The sequence below is a fragment of the Hyla sarda genome, unplaced genomic scaffold, assembly GCF_029499605.1.
Source record: "Hyla sarda isolate aHylSar1 unplaced genomic scaffold, aHylSar1.hap1 scaffold_2706, whole genome shotgun sequence".
Lineage (NCBI taxonomy): Eukaryota > Metazoa > Chordata > Amphibia > Anura > Hylidae > Hyla > Hyla sarda.
The window spans coordinates 6,257-32,593 of NW_026609403.1; the positions used below are offsets into that span (position 1 = coordinate 6,257).

At 39.4% G+C, this 26,337-nt stretch overlaps 1 protein-coding gene across 1 annotated transcript; it reads left to right on the forward strand.

Annotated features, from left to right (window-relative positions):
• LOC130325212 (unconventional myosin-VIIa-like) lies at nt 1–25,263 on the forward strand. The gene is made up of 6 exons (XM_056553299.1): nt 1–126; nt 8,780–8,845; nt 11,718–11,848; nt 12,659–12,761; nt 19,413–19,515; nt 25,108–25,263. Exons 1-6 carry the CDS (start codon nt 7–9, stop codon nt 25,218–25,220), a joined length of 636 nt encoding a protein of 211 aa, XP_056409274.1. The 5' UTR covers nt 1–6; the 3' UTR covers nt 25,221–25,263.
• Nucleotides 25,264–26,337: the final 1,074 nt, after the last annotated feature.

The window sequence follows — 26,337 nt, forward strand, 5'->3', positions numbered from 1 at the left end:
AGACACATGGAGGGTCCCGGGATTCTGAGTCTTCTGTCCGGGGAGGACGCGGCCGAGATCCCGGAGCTGAGCGAGGACACCCTGCTGGACACCCTGCACACCCGGTACCGGCAGAGACGGGTCTATGTGAGTCACCTGACACCTGTGTATATCACCTCTGTATACTAAATGTATATATATCACCTCTGTATACTAAATGTATATATCACCTCTGTATACTAAATGTATATATATCACCTCTGTATACTAAATGTATATATCACCTCTGTATACTAAATGTATATATATCACCTCTGTATACTAAATGTATATATATCACCTCTGTATACTAAATGTATATATATCACCTCTGTATACTAAATGTATATATATCACCTCTGTATACTAAATGTATATATATCACCTCTGTATACTAAATGTATATATATCACCTCTGTATACTAAATGTATATATATCACCTCTGTATACTAAATGTATATATATCACCTCTGTATACTAAATGTATATATATCACCTCTGTATACTAAATATATATATCACCTCTGTGTACTAAATGTATATATATCACCTCTGTGTACTAAATATATATATCACCTCTGTATACTAAATGTATATATATCACCTCTGTGTACTAAATGTATATATATCACCTCTGTATACTAAATATATATATATCACCTCTGTATACTAAATGTATATATATCACCTCTGTATACTAAATATATATATATCACCTCTGTATACTAAATGTATATATATCACCTCTGTATACTAAATGTATATATATCACCTCTGTATACTAAATGTATATATATCACCTCTGTATACTAAATGTATATATATCACCTCTGTATACTAAATGTATATATATCACCTCTGTGTACTAAATGTATATATATCACCTCTGTGTACTAAATGTATATATATCACCTCTGTGTACTAAATGTATATATATCACCTCTGTATACTAAATGTATATATATCACCTCTGTATACTAAATGTATATATATCACCTCTGTATACTAAATGTATATATCACCTCTGTGTACTAAATATATATATATCACCTCTGTGTACTAAATGTATATATATCACCTCTGTATACTAAATGTATATATATCACCTCTGTGTACTAAATGTATATATATCACCTCTGTATACTAAATGTATATATATCACCTCTGTATACTAAATGTATATATATCACCTCTGTGTACTAAATGTATATATCACCTCTGTATACTAAATGTATATATATATCACCTCTGTATACTAAATGTATATATATCACCTCTGTATACTAAATGTATATATCACCTCTGTATACTAAATGTATATATATCACCTCTGTATACTAAATATATATATATCACCTCTGTATACTAAATGTATATATCACCTCTGTATACTAAATGTATATATATCACCTCTGTATACTAAATGTATATATCACCTCTGTATACTAAATATATATATATATCACCTCTGTATACTAAATATATATATATCACCTCTGTATACTAAATATATTTATATCACCTCTGTATACTAAATATATATATATCACCTGTATACTAAATGTATATATCACCTCTGTATACTAAATATATATATATCACCTCTGTATACTAAATGTATATATCACCTCTGTATACTAAATATATATATATATATATATATATATATATATATATATATATATATATGTATATATCACCTCTGTATACTAAATATATATATATATATATATATATATATATATATATCACCTCTATATACTAAATATATATATATATATATATATATATATATAATCACCTCTGTATACTAAATATATATATATATCACCTCTGTATACTAAATATATATATCACCTCTATATACTAAATATATATATATATCACCTCTATATACTAAATATACTCCATATATATACCCCACCCCTGTATATATATCACCCCTATATACTATATATACACCCCACCACTGTATATTTATATCACCTCTATATACTATATATACACCCCACCCCTGTATATATATCACCCCTATATATATACCCCAGCCTTGTATATATTTATCACCCATATATACTATATATAACCCTCTCCTGTGTATATAAATCACACCTATATACTATATATACCCCACCCGTGTATATATTTATCACCCCTATATACTATATATAACCCTCTCCTGTGTATATAAATCACACCTATATACTATATATACCCCACCCTTGTATATATTTATCACCCCTATATACTATATATACCCCTCTCCTGTGTATATATATCACACCTATATACTATATATACCCCACCCTTGTATATATTTATCACCCCTATATATACCCCTCTCCTGTGTATATAAATCACACCTATATACTATATATACCCCACCCTTGTATATATTTATCACCCCTATATACACCCTCTCCTGTGTATATATATCACACCTATATACTATATATACCCCTCTCCTGTGTATATATATTACACCTATATACTATATATACCCCACCCTTGTATATATTTATCACCCCTATATACCCCTCTCCTGTGTATATAAATCACACCTATATACCGTATATATATTTATCACCCCTATATATCCCTCTCCTGTGTATATAAATCACACCTATATACCGTATATATTTATCACCCCTATATACACCCTCTCCTGTGTATATATATCACACCTATATACTATATATACCCCTCTCCTGTGTATATATATTACACCTATATACTATATATACCCCACCCTTGTATATATTTATCACCCCTATATACCCCTCTCCTGTGTATATATATATATATATATATATCACACCTATATACTATATATACCCCACCCTTGTATATATTTATCACCCCTATATACTATATATACCCCTCTCCTGTGTATGTGTGTATATATATATATATATCACACCTATATACTATATATATACCCCTCTCCTGTGTATATATATATCACACCTATATACTATATATACCCCACCCTTGTATATATTTATCACCCCTATATACTATATATACCCCTCTCCTGTGTATGTGTATATATATATATATATATATATATATACCCCTCTCCTGTGTGTGTGTATATATATATATCACACCTATATACTATATATACCCCACCCTTGTATATATTTATCACCCCTATATACTATATATACCCCTCTCCTGTGTATATATATATATCACACCTATATACTATATATATATACCCCTCTCCTGTGTGTGTGTGTATATATATATATATATATATATATAAATATCACACCTATATACTATATATACCCCACCCTTGTATATATTTATCACCCCTATATACTATATATACCCCTCTCCTGTGTATATATATCACACCTATATACACGCCACCCTTGTATATATTTATCACCCCTATATACTATATATACCCCTCTCCTGTGTATATATATCACACCTATATACTATATATACCCCACCCCTGTATATATTTATCACCCCTATATACTATATATACCCTCTCCTGTGTGTGTGTGTATATATATATATCACACCTATATACTATATATACCCCACCCTTTTATATATTTATCACCCCTATATGCTATATATACCCCTCTCCTGTGTGTGTATATATATATATAAATATCACACCTATATACTATATATACGCCACCCTTGTATATATTTATCACCCCTATATACTATATATACCCCTCTCCTGTGTATATATATCACACCTATATACTATATATACGCCACCCTTGTATATATTTATCACCCCTATATACTATATATACCCCTCTCCTGTGTATATATATCACACCTATATACTATATATACCCCACCCCTGTATATATGTATCACCCCTATATACTATATATACCCCTCTCCTGTGTGTGTATATATATATATATATATCACACCTATATACTATATATACCCCACCCTTGTATATATTTATCACCCCTATATACTATATATACCCCTCTCCTGTGTATATATATCACACCTATATACTATATATACCCCACCCTTGTATATATTTATCACCCCTATATACTATATATACCCCTCTCCTGTGTATATATATCACACCTATATACTATATATATACCCCACCCTTGTATATATTTATCACCCCTATATACTATATATACCCCTCTCCTGTGTATATATATCACACCTATATACTATATATACCCCACCCTTGTATATATTTATCACCCATATATACTATATATACCCCACCCTTGTATATATTTATCACCCCTATATACTATATATACCCCTCTCCTGTGTATATATATCACACCTATATACTATATATACGCCACCCTTGTATATATTTATCACCCCTATATACTATATATACCCCTCTCCTGTGTATATATATCACACCTATATACTATATATACCCCACCCCTGTATATATGTATCACCCCTATATACTATATATACCCCTCTCCTGTGTGTGTATATATATATATATATATATATATATATCACACCTATATACTATATATACCCCACCCTTGTATATATTTATCACCCCTATATACTATATATACCCCTCTCCTGTGTATATATATCACACCTATATACTATATATACCCCACCCTTGTATATATTTATCACCCCTATATACTATATATACCCCTCTCCTGTGTATATATATATCACACCTATATACTATATATATACCCCACCCTTGTATATATTTATCACCCCTATATACTATATATACCCCTCTCCTGTGTATATATATCACACCTATATACTATATATACCCCACCCTTGTATATATTTATCACCCATATATACTATATATACCCCACCCTTGTATATATTTATCACCCCTATATATACCCCTCTCCTGTGTATATATATATCACCCCTATATATACCCCTCTCCTGTGTATATATATATCACCCCTATATATATACCCCAGCCTTGTATATATTTATCACCCATATATACTATATATACCCCACCCGTGTATATATTTATCACCCATATATACCTAACCTCTCTCTCTCTATCTAAATACAAGGGATCCGGCCGGACACTATGAACGGTGAAATATGAGGTTTATTCACTCAGGGTCTTGCGACGTTTCCGTTGCCCAATTCCAATCTCTCTCAAACATGTTAGAGAAAGATTGGAATTGGGCAACGGAAACGTCGCAAGACCCTGAGTGAATAAACCTCATATTTCACCGTTCATAGTGTCCGGCCGGATCCCTTGTATTTAGATACCAGCAAATCCGGTACTGAGAAGTGTATGTCACCTGACCCCCATATATGTGTATATCACCCCTATATACTATGATTACCCCATATATTTATATCACCCCTATATACTATGATTACCCCATATTTATATCACCCCTATATACTATGATTACCCCATATATTTATATCACCCCTATATACTATGATTACCCCATATTTATATCACCCCTATATACTATGATTACCCCATATATTTATATCACCCCTATATACTATGATTACCCCATATATTTATATCACCCCTATATACTATGATTACCCCATATATTTATATCACCCCTATATACTATGATTACCCCATATATTTATATCACCCCTATATACTATGATTACCCCATATATTTATATCACCCCTATATACTATGATTACCCCATATATTTATATCACCCCTATATACTATGATTACCCCATATATTTATATCACCTTTATATACCATATATTCCCTATATATCACCTCTATATATACCCCACCCCTGTATATATATCATCCCTATATACTATGATTACCCCATATATTTATATCACCCCTATATACTATGATTACCCCATATATTTATATCACCCCTATATACTATGATTACCCCATATATTTATATCACCTTTATATACCATATATTCCCTATATATCACCTCTATATATACCCCACCCCTGTATATATATCATCCCTATATACTATGATTACCCCATATATTTATATCACCCCTATATACTATGATTACCCCATATATTTATATCACCCCTATATACTATGATTACCCCATATATTTATATCACCTCTATATACTATGATTACCCCATATATTTATATCACCCCTATATACTATGATTACCCCATATATTTATATCACCCCTATATACTATGATTACCCCATATATTTATATCACCTCTATATACCATATATTCCCTATATATCACCTCTATATATACCCCACCCCTGTATATATATCATCCCTATATACTATGATTACCCCATATATTTATATCACCCCTATATACTATGATTACCCTATATATTTATATCACCTCTATATATATCTCTTATATATATCACCCTGTATACTGTATATTCCCTATAGATCACCTCTATATATATATCACCCCTGTATATATATCATCCCTATATACTATGATTACCCCATATATTTATATCACCTCTATATACCATATATTCCCTATATATCACCTCTATATATACCCCACCCCTGTATATATATCATCCCTATATACTATGATTACCCCATATATTTATATCACCTCTATATACTATGATTACCCCATATATTTATATCACCCCTATATACAATGATTACCCCATATATTTATATCACCTCTATATACCATATATTCCCTATATATCACCTCTATATATACCCCACCCCTGTATATATATCATCCCTATATACTATGATTACCCCATATATTTATATCACCTCTATATACTATGATTACCCCATATATTTATATCACCCCTATATACTATGATTACCCCATATATTTATATCACCCCTATATACTATGATTACCCCATATATTTATATCACCTCTATATACCATATATTCCCTATATATCACCTCTATATAAACCCCACCCCTGTATATATATCACCCCTATATAATATGATTACCCCATATATTTATATCACCCCTATATACTATGATTACCCCATATATTTATATCACCTCTATATACCATATATTCCCTATATATCACCTCTATATATACCCCACCCCTGTATATATATCATCCCTATATACTATGATTACCCCATATATTTATATCACCCCTATATACTATGATTACCCTATATATTTATATCACCTCTATATATATCTCTTATATATATCACCCTGTATACTGTATATTCCCTATAGATCACCTCTATATATACCCCACCCCTGTATATACATCACCCCTATATACTATGATTACCCCATATATTTATATCACCTCTATATACTATGATTACCCCATATATTTATATCACCTCTATATACTATGATTACCCCATATATTTATATCACCTCTATATACTATGATTACCCCATATATTTATATCACCTCTATATATATATATATATATATATATATATATATCACCCTGTATACTGTATATTCCCTATATATCACCTCTATATATACCCCACCCCTGTATATATATCACCTCTATATATATATCACCCCTGTATATATATCATCCCTATATACTATGATTACCCCATATATTTATATCACCTCTATATACCATATATTCCCTATATATCACCTCTATATATACCCCACCCCTGTATATATATCATCCCTATATACTATGATTACCCCATATATTTATATCACCCCTATATACAATGATTACCCCATATATTTATATCACCTCTATATACCATATATTCCCTATATATCACCTCTATATATACCCCACCCCTGTATATATATCATCCCTATATACTATGATTACCCCATATATTTATATCACCTCTATATACTATGATTACCCCATATATTTATATCACCCCTATATACTATGATTACCCCATATATTTATATCACCTCTATATACCATATATTCCCTATATATCACCTCTATATAAACCCCACCCCTGTATATATATCACCCCTATATAATATGATTACCCCATATATTTATATCACCCCTATATACTATGATTACCCCATATATTTATATCACCTCTATATACCATATATTCCCTATATATCACCTCTATATATACCCCACCCCTGTATATACATCACCCCTATATACTATGATTACCCCATATATTTATATCACCCCTATATACTATGATTACCCCATATATTTATATCACCTCTATATATATCTCTTATATATATCACCCTGTATACTGTATATTCCCTATAGATCACCTCTATATATACCCCACCCCTGTATATACATCACCCCTATATACTATGATTACCCCATATATTTATATCACCTCTATATACTATGATTACCCCATATATTTATATCACCTCTATATACTATGATTACCTTATATATTTATATCACCTCTATATATATATATATATATATATATATATATATATATATCACCCTGTATACTGTATATTCCCTATATATCACCTCTATATATACCCCACCCCTGTATATATATCACCCCTATATACTATGATTACCCCATATATTTATATCACCTCTATATACTATGATTACCTTATATATTTATATCACCTCTATATATATCTCTTATATATATCACCCTGTATACTGTATATTCCCTATATATCACCTCTATATATACCCCACCCCTGTATATATATCACCCCTATATACTATGATTACCCCATATATTTATATCACCCTATATACCATATATTCCCTATATATATCACCTCTATATATACCCCACCCCTGTATATATACTCTGTGATGATTGGGTGTTGCCCCATGGTGGGCGTGTCTATATCTAACCGCCCCTCTCCTCTCTCCCCACAGACTTACATTGGTGACATCCTGATAGCTGTTAACCCTTTACAGGCGCTCCCTCTCTACGGCCCAGAGGTGAATAAGATTGTGGGGGCCCCTGGGGCTCCTCTAAGGAGACCCCCGACCCCAGCGGTATCATGTCGTCAGCTTTATGTTGTGTATATACAATTATTTTTTTGCCTTTCTTTATATTCTTCATTTTTCTTGTTGTTTTTTTATTTTTTTTATTCTTGTTCAGATGTTTTTGAGTAAAACTTAAAGGGGTCCTCCACTGCTCAGCGTTTGGGACAAACTGTTCGGTGCCAAGAGCTTGTGACGTCATAGCCCCGCCTCCTCATGTCACGTCCCGCCCCCTCAATGCAAGTCTATGGGAGGGGGCGTGACATAATGAGGGGGCGGGGCTATGACATCACAAGCTGCCGGCTCCAGAGTACCCCTTTAAAGGGAATCTGTCATCAGTATCAGCCGCACCAACCGGTCATACTGATCAAAATGATACTTATGGCGTCACGAACGGTCACACCATTCCGCTGTAATTCCTCTTTTTCGATATATGCAACCCCGCCCTCTCTAATTATCATAGACATGACCCCGCCCTCTCTAATTATCATATACATGACCTCGCCCTCTCTAATTATATACATGACCCCGCCCTCTCTGATTATCATAGACATGACCCCGCCCTCTCTGATTATCATAGACATGACCCCGCCCTCTCTGATTATCATAGACATGACCCCGCCCTCTCTGATTATCATAGACATGACCCCGCCCTCTCTGATTATCATAGACATGACCCCGCCCTCTCTGATTATCATAGACATGACTCCGCCCTCTCTGATTATGATAGACATGACCCCGCCCTCTCTGATTATCATAGACATGACCCCGCCCTCTCTGATTATCATAGACATGACCCCGCCCTCTCTGATTATCATAGACATGACCCCGCCCTCTCTGATTATCATAGACATGACCCCGCCCTCTCTGATTATCATATACATGACCCCGCCCTCTCTGTCATATACATGACCCCGCCCTCTCTAATTATCATATACATGACCCCGCCCTCTCTGATTATCATATACATGACCCCGCCCTCTCTGATTATCATAGACATGACCCCGCCCTCTCTGATTATCATAGACATGACCCCGCCCTCTCTGATTATCATAGACATGACCCCGCCCTCTCTGATTATCATAGACATGACCCCGCCCTCTCTGATTATCATAGACATGACCCCGCCCTCTCTGATTATCATAGACATGACCCCGCCCTCTCTGATTATCATAGACATGACCCCGCCCTCTCTGATTATCATAGACATGACCCCGCCCTCTCTGTCATATACATGACTCTGCCCTCTCTAATTATCATATACATGACTCTGCCCTCTCTAATTATCATATACATGACCCCGCCCTCTCTAATTATCATATACATGACCCCGCCCTCTCTAATTATCATATACATGACCCCGCCCTCTCTAATTATCATAGACATGACCCCGCCCTCTCTGTCATATACATGACTCTGCCCTCTCTAATTATCATATACATGACTCTGCCCTCTCTAATTATCATATACATGACCCCGCCCTCTCTAATTATCATATACATGACCCCGCCCTCTCTAATTATCATAGACATGACCCCGCCCTCTCTAATTATCATAGACATGACCCCGCCCTCTCTAATTATCATAGACATGACCCCGCCCTCTCTAATTATCATAGACATGACCCCGCCCTCTCTGATTATCATAGACATGACCCCGCCCTCTCTGATTATCACAGACATGACCCTGCCCTCTCTGATTATCACAGACATGACCCCGCCCTCTCTGATTATCACAGACATGACCCCGCCCTCTCTGATTATCACAGACATGACCCCGCCCTCTCTGATTATCATAGACATGACCCCGCCCTCTCTAATTATCACAGACATGACCCCGCCCTCTCTAATTATCATAGACATGACCCCGCCCTCTCTAATTATCATAGACATGACCCCGCCCTCTCTGATTATCACAGACATGACCCCGCCCTCTCTGATTATCACAGACATGACCCCGCCCTCTCTGATTATCACAGACATGACCCCGCCCTCTCTGATTATCACAGACATGACCCCGCCCTCTCTGATTATCATAGACATGACCCCGCCCTCTCTGATTATCATAGACATGACCCCGCCCTCTCTGATTATCATAGACATGACCCCGCCCTCTCTGATTATCATAGACATGACCCCGCCCTCTCTGATTATCACAGACATGACCCCGCCCTCTCTGATTATCACAGACATGACCCCGCCCTCTCTGATTATCACAGACATGACCCCGCCCTCTCTGATTATCATAGACATGACCCCGCCCTCTCTGATTATCATAGACATGACCCCGCCCTCTCTGATTATCATAGACATGACCCCGCCCTCTCTGATTATCATAGACATGACCCCGCCCTCTCTGATTATCATAGACATGACCCCGCCCTCTACGATTATCATAGACATGACCCCGCCCTCTACGATTATCATAGACATGACCCCGCCCTCTACGATTATCATAGACATGACCCCGCCCTCTACGATTATCATATACATGACCCCGCCCTCTCTGATTATCATATACATGACCCCGCCCTCTCTGATTATCATAGACATGACCCCGCCCTCTCTGATTATCATAGACATGACCCCGCCCTCTCTGATTATGATAGACATGACCCCGCCCTCTCTGATTATGATAGACATGACCCCGCCCTCTCTGATTATATACATGACCCCGCCCTCTCTGATTATATACATGACCCCGCCCTCTCTGATTATCATATACATGACCCCGCCCTCTCTGATTATCATAGACATGACCCCGCCCTCTCTGATTATCATATACATCACGCATCATATGATCATCATGTATTATGTCGCCCCCTCAGGTGTCGGATGTGTACAGCTCCCGCCCACTGCGCCTCTTGCCTGCTCACATCTTCGCGGTCGCTGACCGAGCCTACACTGCGCTACAGACCAGATCAGCGTCTACAACCGGTCATCAGTGTATAGTGATCAGGTGACTGCGGCCCCTCCCCCACCATTATATTATATTATATATCCTCCGGTAATCAGTATATAGTGATCAGGTGACTGCAGCCCCTCCCCCACCATTATATTATATTATATATCCTCCGGTAATCAGTATATAGTGATCAGGTGACTGCAGCCCCTCCCCCACCATTATATTATATTATATCCTCCGGTAATCAGTATATAGTGATCAGGTGACTACAGCCCCTCCCCCCACCATTATATTATATTATATATCCTCCGGTAATCAGTATATAGTGATCAGGTGACTGCAGCCCCTCCCCCACCATTATATTATATTATATTATATATCCTCCGGTCATCAGTGTATAGTGATCAGGTGACTGCAGCCCCTCCCCCACCATTATATTATATTATATATCCTCCGGTAATCAGTATATAGTGATCAGGTGACTGCGGCCCCTCCCCCACCATTATATTATATTATATATCCTCCGGTAATCAGTATATAGTGATCAGGTGACTGCAGCCCCTCCCCCACCATTATATTATATTATATCTTCCGGTAATCAGTATATAGTGATCAGGTGACTGCAGCCCCTCCCCCACCATTATATTATATTATATCTTCCGGTAATCAGTATATAGTGATCAGGTGACTGCAGCCCCTCCCCCACCATTATATTATATTATATCCTCCGGTAATCAGTATATAGTGATCAGGTGACTACAGCCCCTCCCCCACCATTATATTATATTATATATCCTCCGGTAATCAGTATATAGTGATCAGGTGACTGCAGCCCCTCCCCCACCATTATATTATATTTTCTAGTGGAGACAGCGGAGCCGGAAAAACCGAGAGCACGAAACTCTTGCTGAGACATGTAGTTCGCCGGAGCCGAGGGAACAGTCAGCTGAGCCAACAAATCCTACAGGTAATAATAATCCACAGAGGAGCCTGATACTGTGCACTGCTGAAGGGTCGTTACACTGTGTAAGGGCTACACAACTTATCTGCACTGATACACTGTAACAGACTGTCAGCCCTGCTCATGGAGGATCATTATATACACTGATACACTGTAACAGACTGTCAGCACTACTCATAGAGATCATTATATACACTGATACACTGTAACAGACTGTCAGCACTGCTCATAGAGGATCATTATATACACTGATACACTGTAACAGAATGTCAGCACTGCTCATAGAGGATCATTATATACACTGATACACTGTAACAGACTGTCAGCACTGCTCATAGAGGATTATATACACTGATACACTGTAACAGACTGTCTGCACTGCTCATAGAGGATCATTATATACACTGATACACTGTAACAGACTGTCAGCACTGCTCATATAGATAATTATATACACTGATACACTGTAACAGACTGTCAGCACTGCTCATAGAGGATTATATACACTGATACACTGTAACAGACTGTCAGCACTGCTCATATAGAATCATTATATACACTGATACACTGTAACAGACTGTCAGCACTGCTCATAGAGGATCATTATATACACTGATACACTGTAACAGACAGTCAGCACTGCTCATAGAGATCATTATATACACTGATACACTGTAACAGACTGTCAGCACTGCTCATAGAGGATCATTATATACACTGATACACTGTAACAGACTGTCAGCACTGCTCAGACATCATTATATACACTGATACACTGTAACAGACTGTCAGCACTGCTCATGGAGGATCATTATATACACTGATACACTGTAACAGACTGTCAGCACTGCTCATAGAGGATCATTATATACACTGATACACTGTAACAGACTGTCAGCACTGCTCCAGAGATCATTATATACACTGATACACTGTAACAGACTGTCAGCACTGCTCATAGAGGATCATTGTATACACTGATACACTGTAACAGACTGTCAGCACTGCTCATGGAGGATCATTATATACACTGATACACTGTAACAGACTGTCAGCACTGCTCATAGAGGATCATTATATACACTGATACACTGTAACAGACTGTCAGCACTGCTCATAGAGGATCATTATATACACTGATACACTGTAACAGACTGTCAGCACTGCTCATAGAGGATTATATACACTGATACACTGTAACAGACTGTCAGCACTGCTCATAGAGGATCATTATATACACTGATACACTGTAACAGACTGTCAGCACTGCTCATAGAGGATCATTATATACACTGATACACTGTAACAGACTGTCAGCACTGCTCATAGAGGATCATTATATACACTGATACACTGTAACAGACTGTCAGCACTGCTCATAGAGGATTATATACACTGATACACTGTAACAGACTGTCAGCACTGCTCATAGAGGATCATTATATACACTGATACACTGTAACAGACTGTCAGCACTGCTCATAGAGGATCATTATATACACTGATACACTGTAACAGACTGTCAGCACTGCTCATAGAGGATCATTATATACACTGATACACTGTAACAGACTGTCAGCCCTGCTCATAGAGGATTATATACACTGATACACTGTAACAGACTGTCAGCACTGCTCATAGAGGATCATTATATACACTGATACACTGTAACAGACTGTCAGCACTACTCATAGAGGATTATATACACTGATACACTGTAACAGACTGTCAGCACTGCTCATAGAGGATCATTATATACACTGATACACTGTAACAGACTGTCAGCACTGCTCATAGAGGATCATTGTATACACTGATACACTGTAACAGACTGTCAGCACTGCTCATAGAGATTATTATATACACTGATACACTGTAACAGACTGTCAGCACTGCTCATAGAGGATCATTATATACACTGATACACTGTAACAGACTGTCAGCACTGCTCATAGAGGATTATATACACTGATAAACTGTAACAGACTGTCAGCACTGCTCATAGAGGATTAGATACACTGATACACTGTAACAGACTGTCAGCACTGCTCATAGAGGATCATTATATACACTGATACACTGTAACAGACTGTCAGCACTGCTCATAGAGGATCATTATATACACTGATACACTGTAACAGACTGTCAGCACTGCTCATAGAGGATTAGATACACTGATACACTGTAACAGACTGTCAGCACTGCTCATAGAGGATCCTTATATACACTGATACACTGTAACAGACTGTCAGCACTGCTCATAGAGGATCATTATATACACTGATACACTGTAACAGACTGTCAGCACTACTCATAGAGGATTATATACACTGATACACTGTAACAGACTGTCAGCACTGCTCATAGAGGATCCTTATATACACTGATACACTGTAACAGACTGTCAGCACTGCTCATAGAGGATCATTATATACACTGATACACTGTAACAGACTGTCAGCACTGCTCATAGAGGATTATATACACTGATACACTGTAACAGACTGTCAGCACTGCTCATAGAGGATCATTATATACACTGATACACTGTAACAGACTGTCAGCACTGCTCATAGAGGATCATTATATACACTGATACACTGTAACAGACTGTCAGCACTGCTCATAGAGGATCATTATATACACTGATACACTGTAACAGACTGTCAGCACTGCTCATAGAGGATCATTATATACACTGATACACTGTAACAGACTGTCAGCACTGCTCATAGAGGATTATATACACTGATACACTGTAACAGACTGTCAGCACTGCTCATAGAGATTATTATATACACTGATACACTGCAACAGACTGTCAGCACTGCTCATAGAGGATCATTATATACACTGATACACTGCAACAGACTGTCAGCACTGCTCATAGAGGATTATATACACTGATACACTGTAACAGACTGTCAGCACTGCTCATAGAGATTATTATATACACTGATACACTGCAACAGACTGTCAGCACTGCTCATAGAGGATCATTATATACACTGATACACTGTAACAGACTGTCAGCACTGCTCATAGAGGATCATTATATACACTGATACACTGTAACAGACTGTCAGCACTGCTCATAGAGGATCATTATATACACTGATACACTGTAACAGACTGTCAGCACTGCTCATAGAGATCATTATATACACTGATACACTGTAACAGACTGTCAGCACTGCTCATAGAGGATTATTATATACACTGATACACTGCAACAGACTGTCAGCACTGCTCATAGAGGATCATTATATACACTGATACACTGTAACAGACTGTCAGCACTGCTCATAGAGATCATTATATACACTGATACACTGTAACAGACTGTCAGCACTGCTCATAGAGGATCATTATATACACTGATACACTGTAACAGACTGTCAGCACTGCTCATAGAGGATCATTATATACACTGATACACTGTAACAGACTGTCAGCACTGCTCATAGAGGATTATATACACTGTAACAGACTGTCAGCACTGCTCATAGAGGATTATATACACTGATACACTGTAACAGACTGTCAGCACTGCTCATAGAGTATCATTATATACACTGATACACTGTAACAGACTTTCAGCACTGCTCATAGAGATCATTATATACACTGATACACTGTAACAGACTGTCAGCACTGCTCATAGAGGATCATTATATACACTGATACACTGTAACAGACTGTCAGCACTGCTCATATAGAATCATTATATACACTGATACACTGTAACAGATTGTCAGCACTGCTCATAGAGGATCATTATATACACTGATACACGGTAACAGACTGTCAGCACTGCTCATAGAGGATCATTATATACACTGATACACTGTAACAGACTGTCAGCACTGCTCATATAGAATCATTATATACACTGATACACTGTAACAGACTGTCAGCACTTCTCATATAGAATCATTATATACACTGATACACTGTAACAGACTGTCAGCACTGCTCATAGAGGATCATTATATACACTGATACACTGTAACAGACTGTCAGCACTGCTCATAGAGGATTAGATACACTGATACACTGTAACAGACTGTCAGCACTGCTCATAGAGGATCATTATATACACTGATACACTGTAACAGACTGTCAGCACTGCTCATAGAGGATCATTATATACACTGATACACTGTAACAGACTGTCAGCACTGCTCATAGAGGATTATATACACTGATACACTGTAACAGACTGTCAGCACTTCTAATAGAGGATCATTGTATACACTGATACACTGTAACAGACTGTCAGCACTGCTCATATAGAATCATTATATACACTGATACCCTGTAACAGACTGTCAGCACTGCTCATATAGAATCATTATATACACTGTAACAGACTGTCAGCACTGCTCATAGAGGATCATTATATACACTGATACACTGTAACAGACAGTCAGCACTGCTCATATAGAATCATTATATACACTGATACCCTGTAACAGACTGTCAGCACTGCTCATAGAGGATCATTATATACACTGATACACTGTAACAGACTGTCAGCACTGCTCATAGAGGATCATTATATACACTGATACCCTGTAACAGACTGTCAGCACTGCTCATAGAGGATCATTATATACACTGATACACTGTAACAGACTGTCAGCACTGCTCATAGAGGATCATTATATACACTGATACCCTGTAACAGACAGTCAGCACTGCTCATAGAGATCATTATATACACTGATACACTGTAACAGACTGTCAGCACTGCTCATAGAGGATCATTATATACACTGATACCCTGTAACAGACTGTCAGCACTGCTCATATAGAATCATTATATACACTGATACCCTGTAACAGACTGTCAGCACTGCTCATAGAGGATCATTATATACACTGATACACTGTAACAGACTGTCAGCACTGCTCATAGAGGATCATTATATACACTGATACACTGTAACAGACTGTCAGCACTGCTCATATAGAATCATTATATACACTGATACACTGTAACAGATTGTCAGCACTGCTCATAGAGGATCATTATATACACTGATACACGGTAACAGACTGTCAGCACTGCTCATAGAGGATTATATACACTGATACACTGTAACAGACTGTCAGCACTGCTCATAGAGGATCATTATATACACTGATACACTGTAACAGACTGTCAGCACTGCTCATAGAGGATCATTATATACACTGATACACTGTAACAGACTGTCAGCACTGCTCATAGAGGATCATTATATACACTGATACACTGTAACAGACTGTCAGCCCTGCTCATAGAGGATCATTATATACACTGATACACTGTAAACAGACTGTCAGCACTGCTCATATAGATAATTATATACACTGATACACTGCAACAGACTGTCAGCACTGCTCATAGAGGATCATTTATATACACTGATACACTGTAACAGACTGGTCAGCACTTGCTCATAGAGGATCATTATATACACTGATACACTGTAACAGACTGTCAGCACTGCTCATAGAGGATTATATACACTGATACACTGTAACAGACTGTCAGCACTGCTCATAGAGGATTATATACACTGATACACTGTAACAGACTGTCAGCACTGCTCATAGAGGATTATATACACTGATACACTGTAACAGACTGTCAGCACTGCTCATAGAGGATTATATACACTGATACACTGTAACAGACTGTCAGCACTGCTCATAGAGGATTATATACACTGATACACTGTAACAGACTGTCAGCACTGCTCAGAGATCATTATATACACTGATACACTGTAACAGACTGTCAGCACTGCTCATAGAGGATCATTATATACACTGATACACTGTAACAGACTGTCAGCACTGCTCATAGAGGATCATTATATACACTGATACACTGTAACAGACTGTCAGCACTGCTCATATAGATAATTATATACACTGATACACTGTAACAGACTGTCAGCACTGCTCATAGAGGATCATTATATACACTGATACACTGTAACAGACTGTCAGCACTGCTCATAGAGGATCATTATATACACTGATACACTGTAACAGACTGTCAGCACTGCTCATAGAGGATTATATACACTGATACACTGTAACAGACTGTCAGCACTGCTCATAGAGGATTATATACACTGATACACTGTAACAGACTGTCAGCACTGCTCATAGAGGATTATATACACTGATACACTGTAACAGACTGTCAGCACTGCTCATAGAGGATTATATACACTGATACACTGTAACAGACTGTCAGCACTGCTCATAGAGGATTATATACACTGATACACTGTAACAGACTGTCAGCACTGCCTCATAGAGGATCATTATATACACTGATACACTAACAGACTGGTCAGCACTGCTCATAGAGGATTAGATACACTGATACACTGTAACAGACTGTCAGCACTGCTCATAGAGGATCATTATATACACTGATACACTGTAACAGACTGTCAGCCCTGCTCATAGAGGATCATTATATACACTGATACACTGTAACAGACTGTCAGCACTGCTCATAGAGGATCATTATATACACTGATACACTGTAACAGACTGTCAGCCCTGCTCATAGAGGATCATTATATACACTGATACACTGTAACAGACTGTCAGCACTGCTCCAGAGTGACTGCTCTCGTATCTCTGCAGGTCAATCCCCTACTGGAGGCTTTTGGGGAATGCAGAGACGGTGATGAACCAGAACAGCAGCCGCTTCGGAAATACATCCAGCTGCGCTTCAGTGAGGGTTCGGGTGAGTGTCACCACAGGGGGCGCCGCAGCTGTAGATGTCCGTCCCCAGGACATTCACATATTTTGTCAGATTTTTGCTCCACTTTTTTTACCATGTTTGGTGGTGGGGGTGATCTCTGTAGATATCAGTGATGGGGGGGTGATCTCTGTAGATATCAGTGATGGGGGGTGATCTCTGTAGATATCAGTGATGGGGGTGATCTCTGTAGATATCAGTGATGGGGGTGATCTCTGTAGATATCAGTGATGGGGGGTGATCTCTGTAGATATCAGTGATGGGGGTGATCTCTGTAGATATCAGTGATGGGGGTGATCTCTGTAGATATCAGTGTTGGGGGGGGTGATCTCTGTAGATATCAGTGATGGGGGGGTGATCTCTGTAGATATCAGTGATGGGGGGTGATCTCTAGATATCAGTGATGGGGGGGGGTGATCTCTGTAGATATCAGTGATGGGGGGTGATCTCTGTAGATATCAGTGATGGGGGTGATCTCTGTAGATATCAGTGATGGGGGGTGGATCTCTGTAGATATCAGTGATGGGGGTGATCTCTGTAGATATCAGTGATGGGGGTGATCTCTGTAGATATCAGTGTTGGGGGGGGTGATCTCTGTAGATATCGGGGGGGGGTGATCTCTGTAGATATCAGTGATGGGGGGGGTGATCTCTGTAGATATCAGTGATGGGGGGTGATCTCTGTAGATATCAGTGATGGGGGGGTGATCTCTGTAGATATCAGTGATGGGGGGGGTGATCTCTGTAGATATCAGTGATGGGGGGGTGATCTCTGTAGATATCAGTGATGGGGGGGATCTCTGTAGATATCAGTGATGGGGGGGGATCTCTGTAGATATCAGTGATGGGGGGTGATCTCTGTGATATCAGTGATGGGGGGATCTCTGTAGATATCAGTGATGGGGGGTGATCTCTGTAGATATCAGTGATGGGGGGGATCTCTGTAGATATCAGTGATGGGGGGGATCTCTGTAGATATCAGTGATGGGGGGTGATCTCTGTAGATATCAGTGATGGGGGGGATCTCTGTAGATATCAGTGATGGGGGGGATCTCTGTAGATATCAGTGATGGGGGGGGATCTCTGTAGATATCAGTGATGGGGGGGATCTCTGTGGATATCAGTGGTGGGGGTGATCTCTGTGGATATCAGTGATGGGGGGGGATCTCTGTGGATATCAGTGATGGGGGGGGGATCTCTGTGGATATCAGTGATGGGGGGGGATCTCTGTAGATATCAGTGATGGGGGGGTGATCTCTGTAGATATCAGTGATGGGGGGATCTCTGTAGATATCAGTGATGGGGGGGATCTCTGGTGATGAGATATCAGTGATGGGGGGGGGATCTCTGATGATGAGATATCAGTGATGGGGGGGGATCTCTGATGATGAGATATCAGTGATGGGGGGGATCTCTGATGATGAGATATCAGTGATGGGGGGGGATCTCTGATGATGAGATATCAGTGATGGGGGGGATCTCTGATGATGAGATATCAGTGATGGGGGGATCTCTGATGATGAGATATCAGTGATGGGGGGGATCTCTGATGATGAGATATCAGTGATGGGGGGGATCTCTGTGATGAGATATCAGTGATGGGGGGTGATCTCTGGTGATGAGATATCAGTGATGGGGGGGATCTCTGTAGATATCAGTGATGGGGGGTGATCTCTGTAGATATCAGTGATGGGGGGGGTGATCTCTGTAGATATCAGTGATGGGGGTGATCTCTGTAGATATCAGTGATGGGGGGTGATCTCTGTAGATATCAGTGATGGGGGGTGATCTCTGTAGATATCAGTGATGGGGGGTGATCTCTGTAGATATCAGTGATGGGGGGGATCTCTGTAATATCAGTGATGGGGGGGTGATCTCTGAGATATCAGTGATGGGGGGATCTCTGTAGATATCAGTGATGGGGGGGGATCTCTGTAGATATCAGTGATGGGGGGGGATCTCTGGTGATTGAGATATCAGTGATGGGGGGGGATCTCTGAATGATGAGATATCAGTGATGGGGGGGATCTCTGGTGATGAGATATCAGTGATGGGGGTGATCTCTGTGATGATATATCAGTGATGGGGGGGGGGATCTCTGGTGATGAGATATCAGTGATGGGGGGGATCTCTGTAGATATCAGTGATGGGGGGATCTCTGTAGATATCAGTGATGGGGGGGGTGATCTCTGTAGATATCAGTGATGGGGGGTGATCTCTGTAGATATCAGTGATGGGGGGTGATCTCTGTAGATATCAGTGATGGGGGGTGATCTCTGTAGATATCAGTGATGGGGGGGATCTCTGTAGATATCAGTGATGGGGGGGTGATCTCTGTAGATATCAGTGATGGGGGGGTGATCTCTGTAGATATCAGTGATGGGGGGTGATCTCTGTAGATATCAGTGATGGGGGGGATCTCTGGTGATGAGATATCAGTGATGGACTCCTTGCTCTTCATCCAGTTCTCCCCAGTTGACCCGTATGATGCCCCCTTCTTATTGTGCCCCTCCCCCTTCTTATTGTGCCCCTCCCCCTTCTTATTGTGCCCCTTCTTACTGTGACCCCTCCTCCCCTCTCTTCTTCTTCTTCTTCTTCTTCTTCTTCTTCTTCTTCTTCTTCTTCTTCTTCTTCTTCTTCTTCTTCTTCTTCTTCTTCTTCTTCTTCTTCTTCTTCTTCTTCTTCTTCTTCTTCTTCTTCTTCTCTTCTTCTTCTTCTTCTTCTTCTTCTTCTTCTTCTTCTTCTTCTTCTTCTTCTCTTCTTCTTCTTCTTCTTCTTCTTCTTCTTCTTCTTCTTCTTCTTCTTCTTCTTCTCTTCTTCTTCTTCTTCTTCTTCTTCTTCTTCTTCTTCTTCTTCTTCTTCTTCTTCTTCTTCTTCTTCTTCTTCTTCTTCTTCTTCTTCTTCTTCTTCTTCTTCTTCTTCTTCTTCTTCTTCTTCTTCTTCTTCTTCCTTCTTCTTCTTCTTCTTCTTCTCTTCTTCTTCTTCTTCTTCTTCTTCTTCTTCTTTCTTCTTCTTCTCTTCTTCTTCTTCTTCTTCTTCTTCTTCTTCTTCTTCTCTCTTCTTCTTCTTCTTCCTTCTTCTCTTTCTCTTTCTTCTTCTTCTTCTCTTCTTCTTCTTCTTTCTTCTTTCTTCTTCTTCTTCTTCTTCTTCTTCTTCTTCTTCTTCTTCTTCTTCTTCTTCTTCTTCTTCTCTTCTTCTTCTTCCTTCTTCTCTTCTTCTTCTTCCTTCTCTCTCTTCTTCTTCTTCTTCTTCTTCTTCTTCTTCTTCTTCTTCTTCTTCTTTCTTCTTCTTCTTCTGTGACCCCTCCTCCCCTCTCTTCTTCTTCTTCTTCTTCTTCTTCTTCTTCTTCTTCTTACTGTGACCCCTCCTCACTCTCTTCTTCTTCTTCTTCTTCTTCTTCTTCTTCTTCTTCTTCTTCTTCTTCTTCTTCTTCTTCTTTCTTACTGTGACCCCTCCTCACCTCTCTTCTTCTTCTTCTTCTTCTTCTTCTTCTTCTTCTTCTCTTCTTCTTACTGTGACCCCCTCCTCACCTCTCTTCTCTTCTTCTTCTTCTTCTTCTTTCTTCCTTCTTCTTCTTCTTCTTACTGTGACCCCTCCTCACCTCTCTTCTTCTTCTTCTTCTTCTTCTTTCTTCTTCTTCTTCTTACTGTGACCCCTCCTCACCTCTCTTCTTCTTCTTCTTCTTCTTCTTCTTCTTCTTCTTCTTCTTCTTACTGTGACCCCTCCTCACCTCTCTTCTTCTTCTTCTTCTTCTTCTTCTTCTTCTTCTTCTTCTTCTTACTGTGACCCCTCCTCTCTCTCTTCTTCTTCTTCTTCTTCTTCTTTTCTTCTTCTTCTTCTTCTTCTTCTTACTGTGACCCCTCCTCCCTCTCTTCTTCTTCTTCTTCTTTTCTTCTTCTTCTTCTCTTCTTCTTCTTACTGTGACCCTCCTCACCTCTCTTCTTCTTCTTCTTCTTCTTCTTCTTCTTCTTCTTCTTCTTCTTACTGTGACCCCTCCTCCCCTCTCTTCTCTTCTTCTTCTTCTTCTTTCTTCTTCTTCTTCTTACTGTGACCCCCTCCTCACCTCTCTTCTTCTTCTTCTTCTTCTTCTTCTTCTTCTTCTTCTTCTTCTTACTGTGACCCTCCTCACCTCTCTTCTTCTTCTTCTTCTTCTTCTTCTTCTTCTTCTTCTTCTTCTTCTTCTTCTTCTTCTTCTTCTCTTCTTCTTTCTCGCTTCTTCTTCTTCTTCTTCTTCTTTCCTTCTTCTTCTTCTTCTTCTTCTTCTTCTTCCTGTGACCCTCCTCCCCTCTCTTCTTCTTCTTCTTCTTCTGTCTGTGACCCCTCTCTCCCTCTCTTCTTCTTCTTCTTCTTCTTCTTCCTGTGTCCCCTCTCCCCTCTCTTCTTCTTCTTCTTCTTCTCTTCTTCTTCTTCTCTCTTACTGTGACCCCTTCCTCCCCTCTCTTCTTCTTCTTCTTCTTCTTCTTCTTCTTCTTCTTCTTCTTCTTCTCTTCTTACTGTGACCCCTCCTCCTCTCTTCTTCTTCTTCTTCTTCTCTTCTTCTTACTGTGACCCCCTCCTCACCTCTCTTCTTCTTCTTCTTCTCTTCTTCTTCTTAACTGTGACCCCTCTCCCCTCTCTTCTTCTCTTCTTCTTCTTCTTACTGTGACCCCTCCTCACCTCTCTTCTTCTTCTTCTTCTTCTTCTTCTTCTTCTTCTTCTTACTGTGACCCCTCCTCACCTCTCTTCTTCTTCTTCTTCTTCTTACTGTGACCCCTCCTCACCTCTCTTCTTCTTTTTCTTCTTCTTCTTCTTACTGTGACCTCCTCCTCACCTCTCTTCTTCTTCTTCTTCTTCTTCTTCTTAACTGTGACCTCCTCCTCACCTCTCTTCCTTCTTCTTCTTCTTCTTCTTCTTCTTTACTGTGACCCCTCCTCACCTCTCTTCTTCTTCTTCTTCTTCTTCTTCTCTTCTTCTTACTGTGACCCCTCCTCACCTCTCTTCTTCTTCTTCTTCTTCTTCTTCTTCTTCTTCTTACTGTGACCCCTCCTCACCTCTCTTCTTTCTTCGTCTTCTTCTTCTTCTTACTGTGACCCTCCTCACCTCTCTTCTTTTTCTTTCTTCTTCTTCTTTCTCTACTGTTGACCCCTCCCTCACCTCTCTTCTTTCTTTTCTTCTTCTTCTTCTTACTGTGACCCCTCCTCACCTCTCTTCTTTTTCTTCTTCTCTTCTTACTGTGACCCCTCCCCTCACCTCTCTCTTCTTCTTTCTTCTTCTTTCTTCTTACTGTGACCCCTCCTCACCTCTCTTCTTCTTCTTCTTCTTCTTCTTCTTACTGTGACCCCCTCCTCACCTCTTCTTCTTCTTCTTCTTCTTCTTCTTACTTTGTGACCCCTCCTCACCTCTCTTCTTCTTCTTCTTCTTCTTCTTACTGTGACCCTCTCCTCCCCCTTCTTACTGTGACCCCGCTCCTCCCGTCTCTTCTTCTTACTGTGACCTCGCCTCCCCTCTCTTCTTCTTACTGTGCCCCCTCCCTTCTTCTAACTGTGCCTCTTCCTCCCCTTTCTCTTCTTCTTACTGTGACCCCTCCTTTCCTCTGTAGTTCGGGGAGCGAAGATCAATGAGTATCTGCTGGAGAAGTCTCGGGTGTCTCACCAGGATCCGGGCGAGAGGAAGCTTCCATGTCTTCTACTACATGCTGTTTGGGTGTCCTGAGGAGGAGAAGGAAGTGTACGGTCTCCTGACAGCCGTCCATGTACAGGTATGAACCACGCGTGTCACATGTCTTGGTGTGGTGAGCAGGACAATCGTATGCTGGTTGGGTACAAGGTGGGAGGGTGGAGAGTGCTGGTAGCTGGGATTGGTGGTTCCTTCTTTGGTTGGGTTTTTTACCAAGTGACTGTAAAAGAATCCCTCCCTTATACTGTTGATATAAACCTCCTCCTTCTTTTACCGCTGAAACCCCTCCCTATACTGATGAATACAAAACTTCTCTCCTCCATTACTGTAGAGAACCCCCTCCATATACTGATGAACTGATGATACAAACTTCTCCTCCATTACTGCTAGAGAATCCCTACTTATACTGATGATACAAACTTCTCTCCTCCATTACTGTAGAGAATCCCTCCCTAAATACTGATGAATACAAACTTCTCATCCTCCATTACTGTAGAGAATCCCTCCCTATACTGATGATACAAACTTCTCTCCTCCATTACTGTGGAGAATCCCTCCCTATACTGATGATACAAACTTCTCTCTTCCATTACTGTAGAGAACCCCCTTCCTGTACTGGTGATAAGAACCCATCTCCACATTTAGCTGATTTTCTCTGCTCCTCTCACATTTTCTTATAACTATCCCATTACCTGCTCTATCTGTAGAGAACCCCTCTCTGTACTGATAAGAACCCTTTCCTTCACACACTCAGCTGTTGTCTTCTGAGCCTTTATACATTTCTGTTGTTGCTGCCCTCTAGTGTTTGGTTATTTCATTACTGTAAACCAAAGAGAACCCCTCCCTGAACCTGAGATGAGTACCATAAACAGCTGGTGTCCTTTTCTCCTGTCAGAATTCTTACAGATTTTTGCATTAATTACTGCCTCTAGTGGTTGGGATATTTTCTAGTGCAATTGCTCTTACTGTTGAGAATCCCTCCATGTACTAGTGAGAAATACTCCTCTCCTACACACATACTTGTAGGGCTAATCATATTGTAGAAATGTATGTCATGCTTTATACCTGCCCTTAAAGGGGTACTCTCCGCTGCTCAGCATTTGGAACAAACTGTTTCGAATGCTGGAGAGCCGGTGTTGGGAGCTCATGACGT

Excerpts from the sequence above, each read along its gene's own strand:
- LOC130325212 (XM_056553299.1), top strand. The coding sequence starts at position 7 with ATGGAGGGTCCCGGGATTCTGAGTCTTCTGTCCGGGGAGGACGCGGCC. Across the intron at positions 8,846-11,717 it reads TCCCTCTCTACGGCCCAGAG|GTGTCGGATGTGTACAGCTC; the intron begins GTGAATAAGATT and ends TCGCCCCCTCAG. Across the intron at positions 11,849-12,658 it reads CATCAGTGTATAGTGATCAG|TGGAGACAGCGGAGCCGGAA; the intron begins GTGACTGCGGCC and ends TATATTTTCTAG.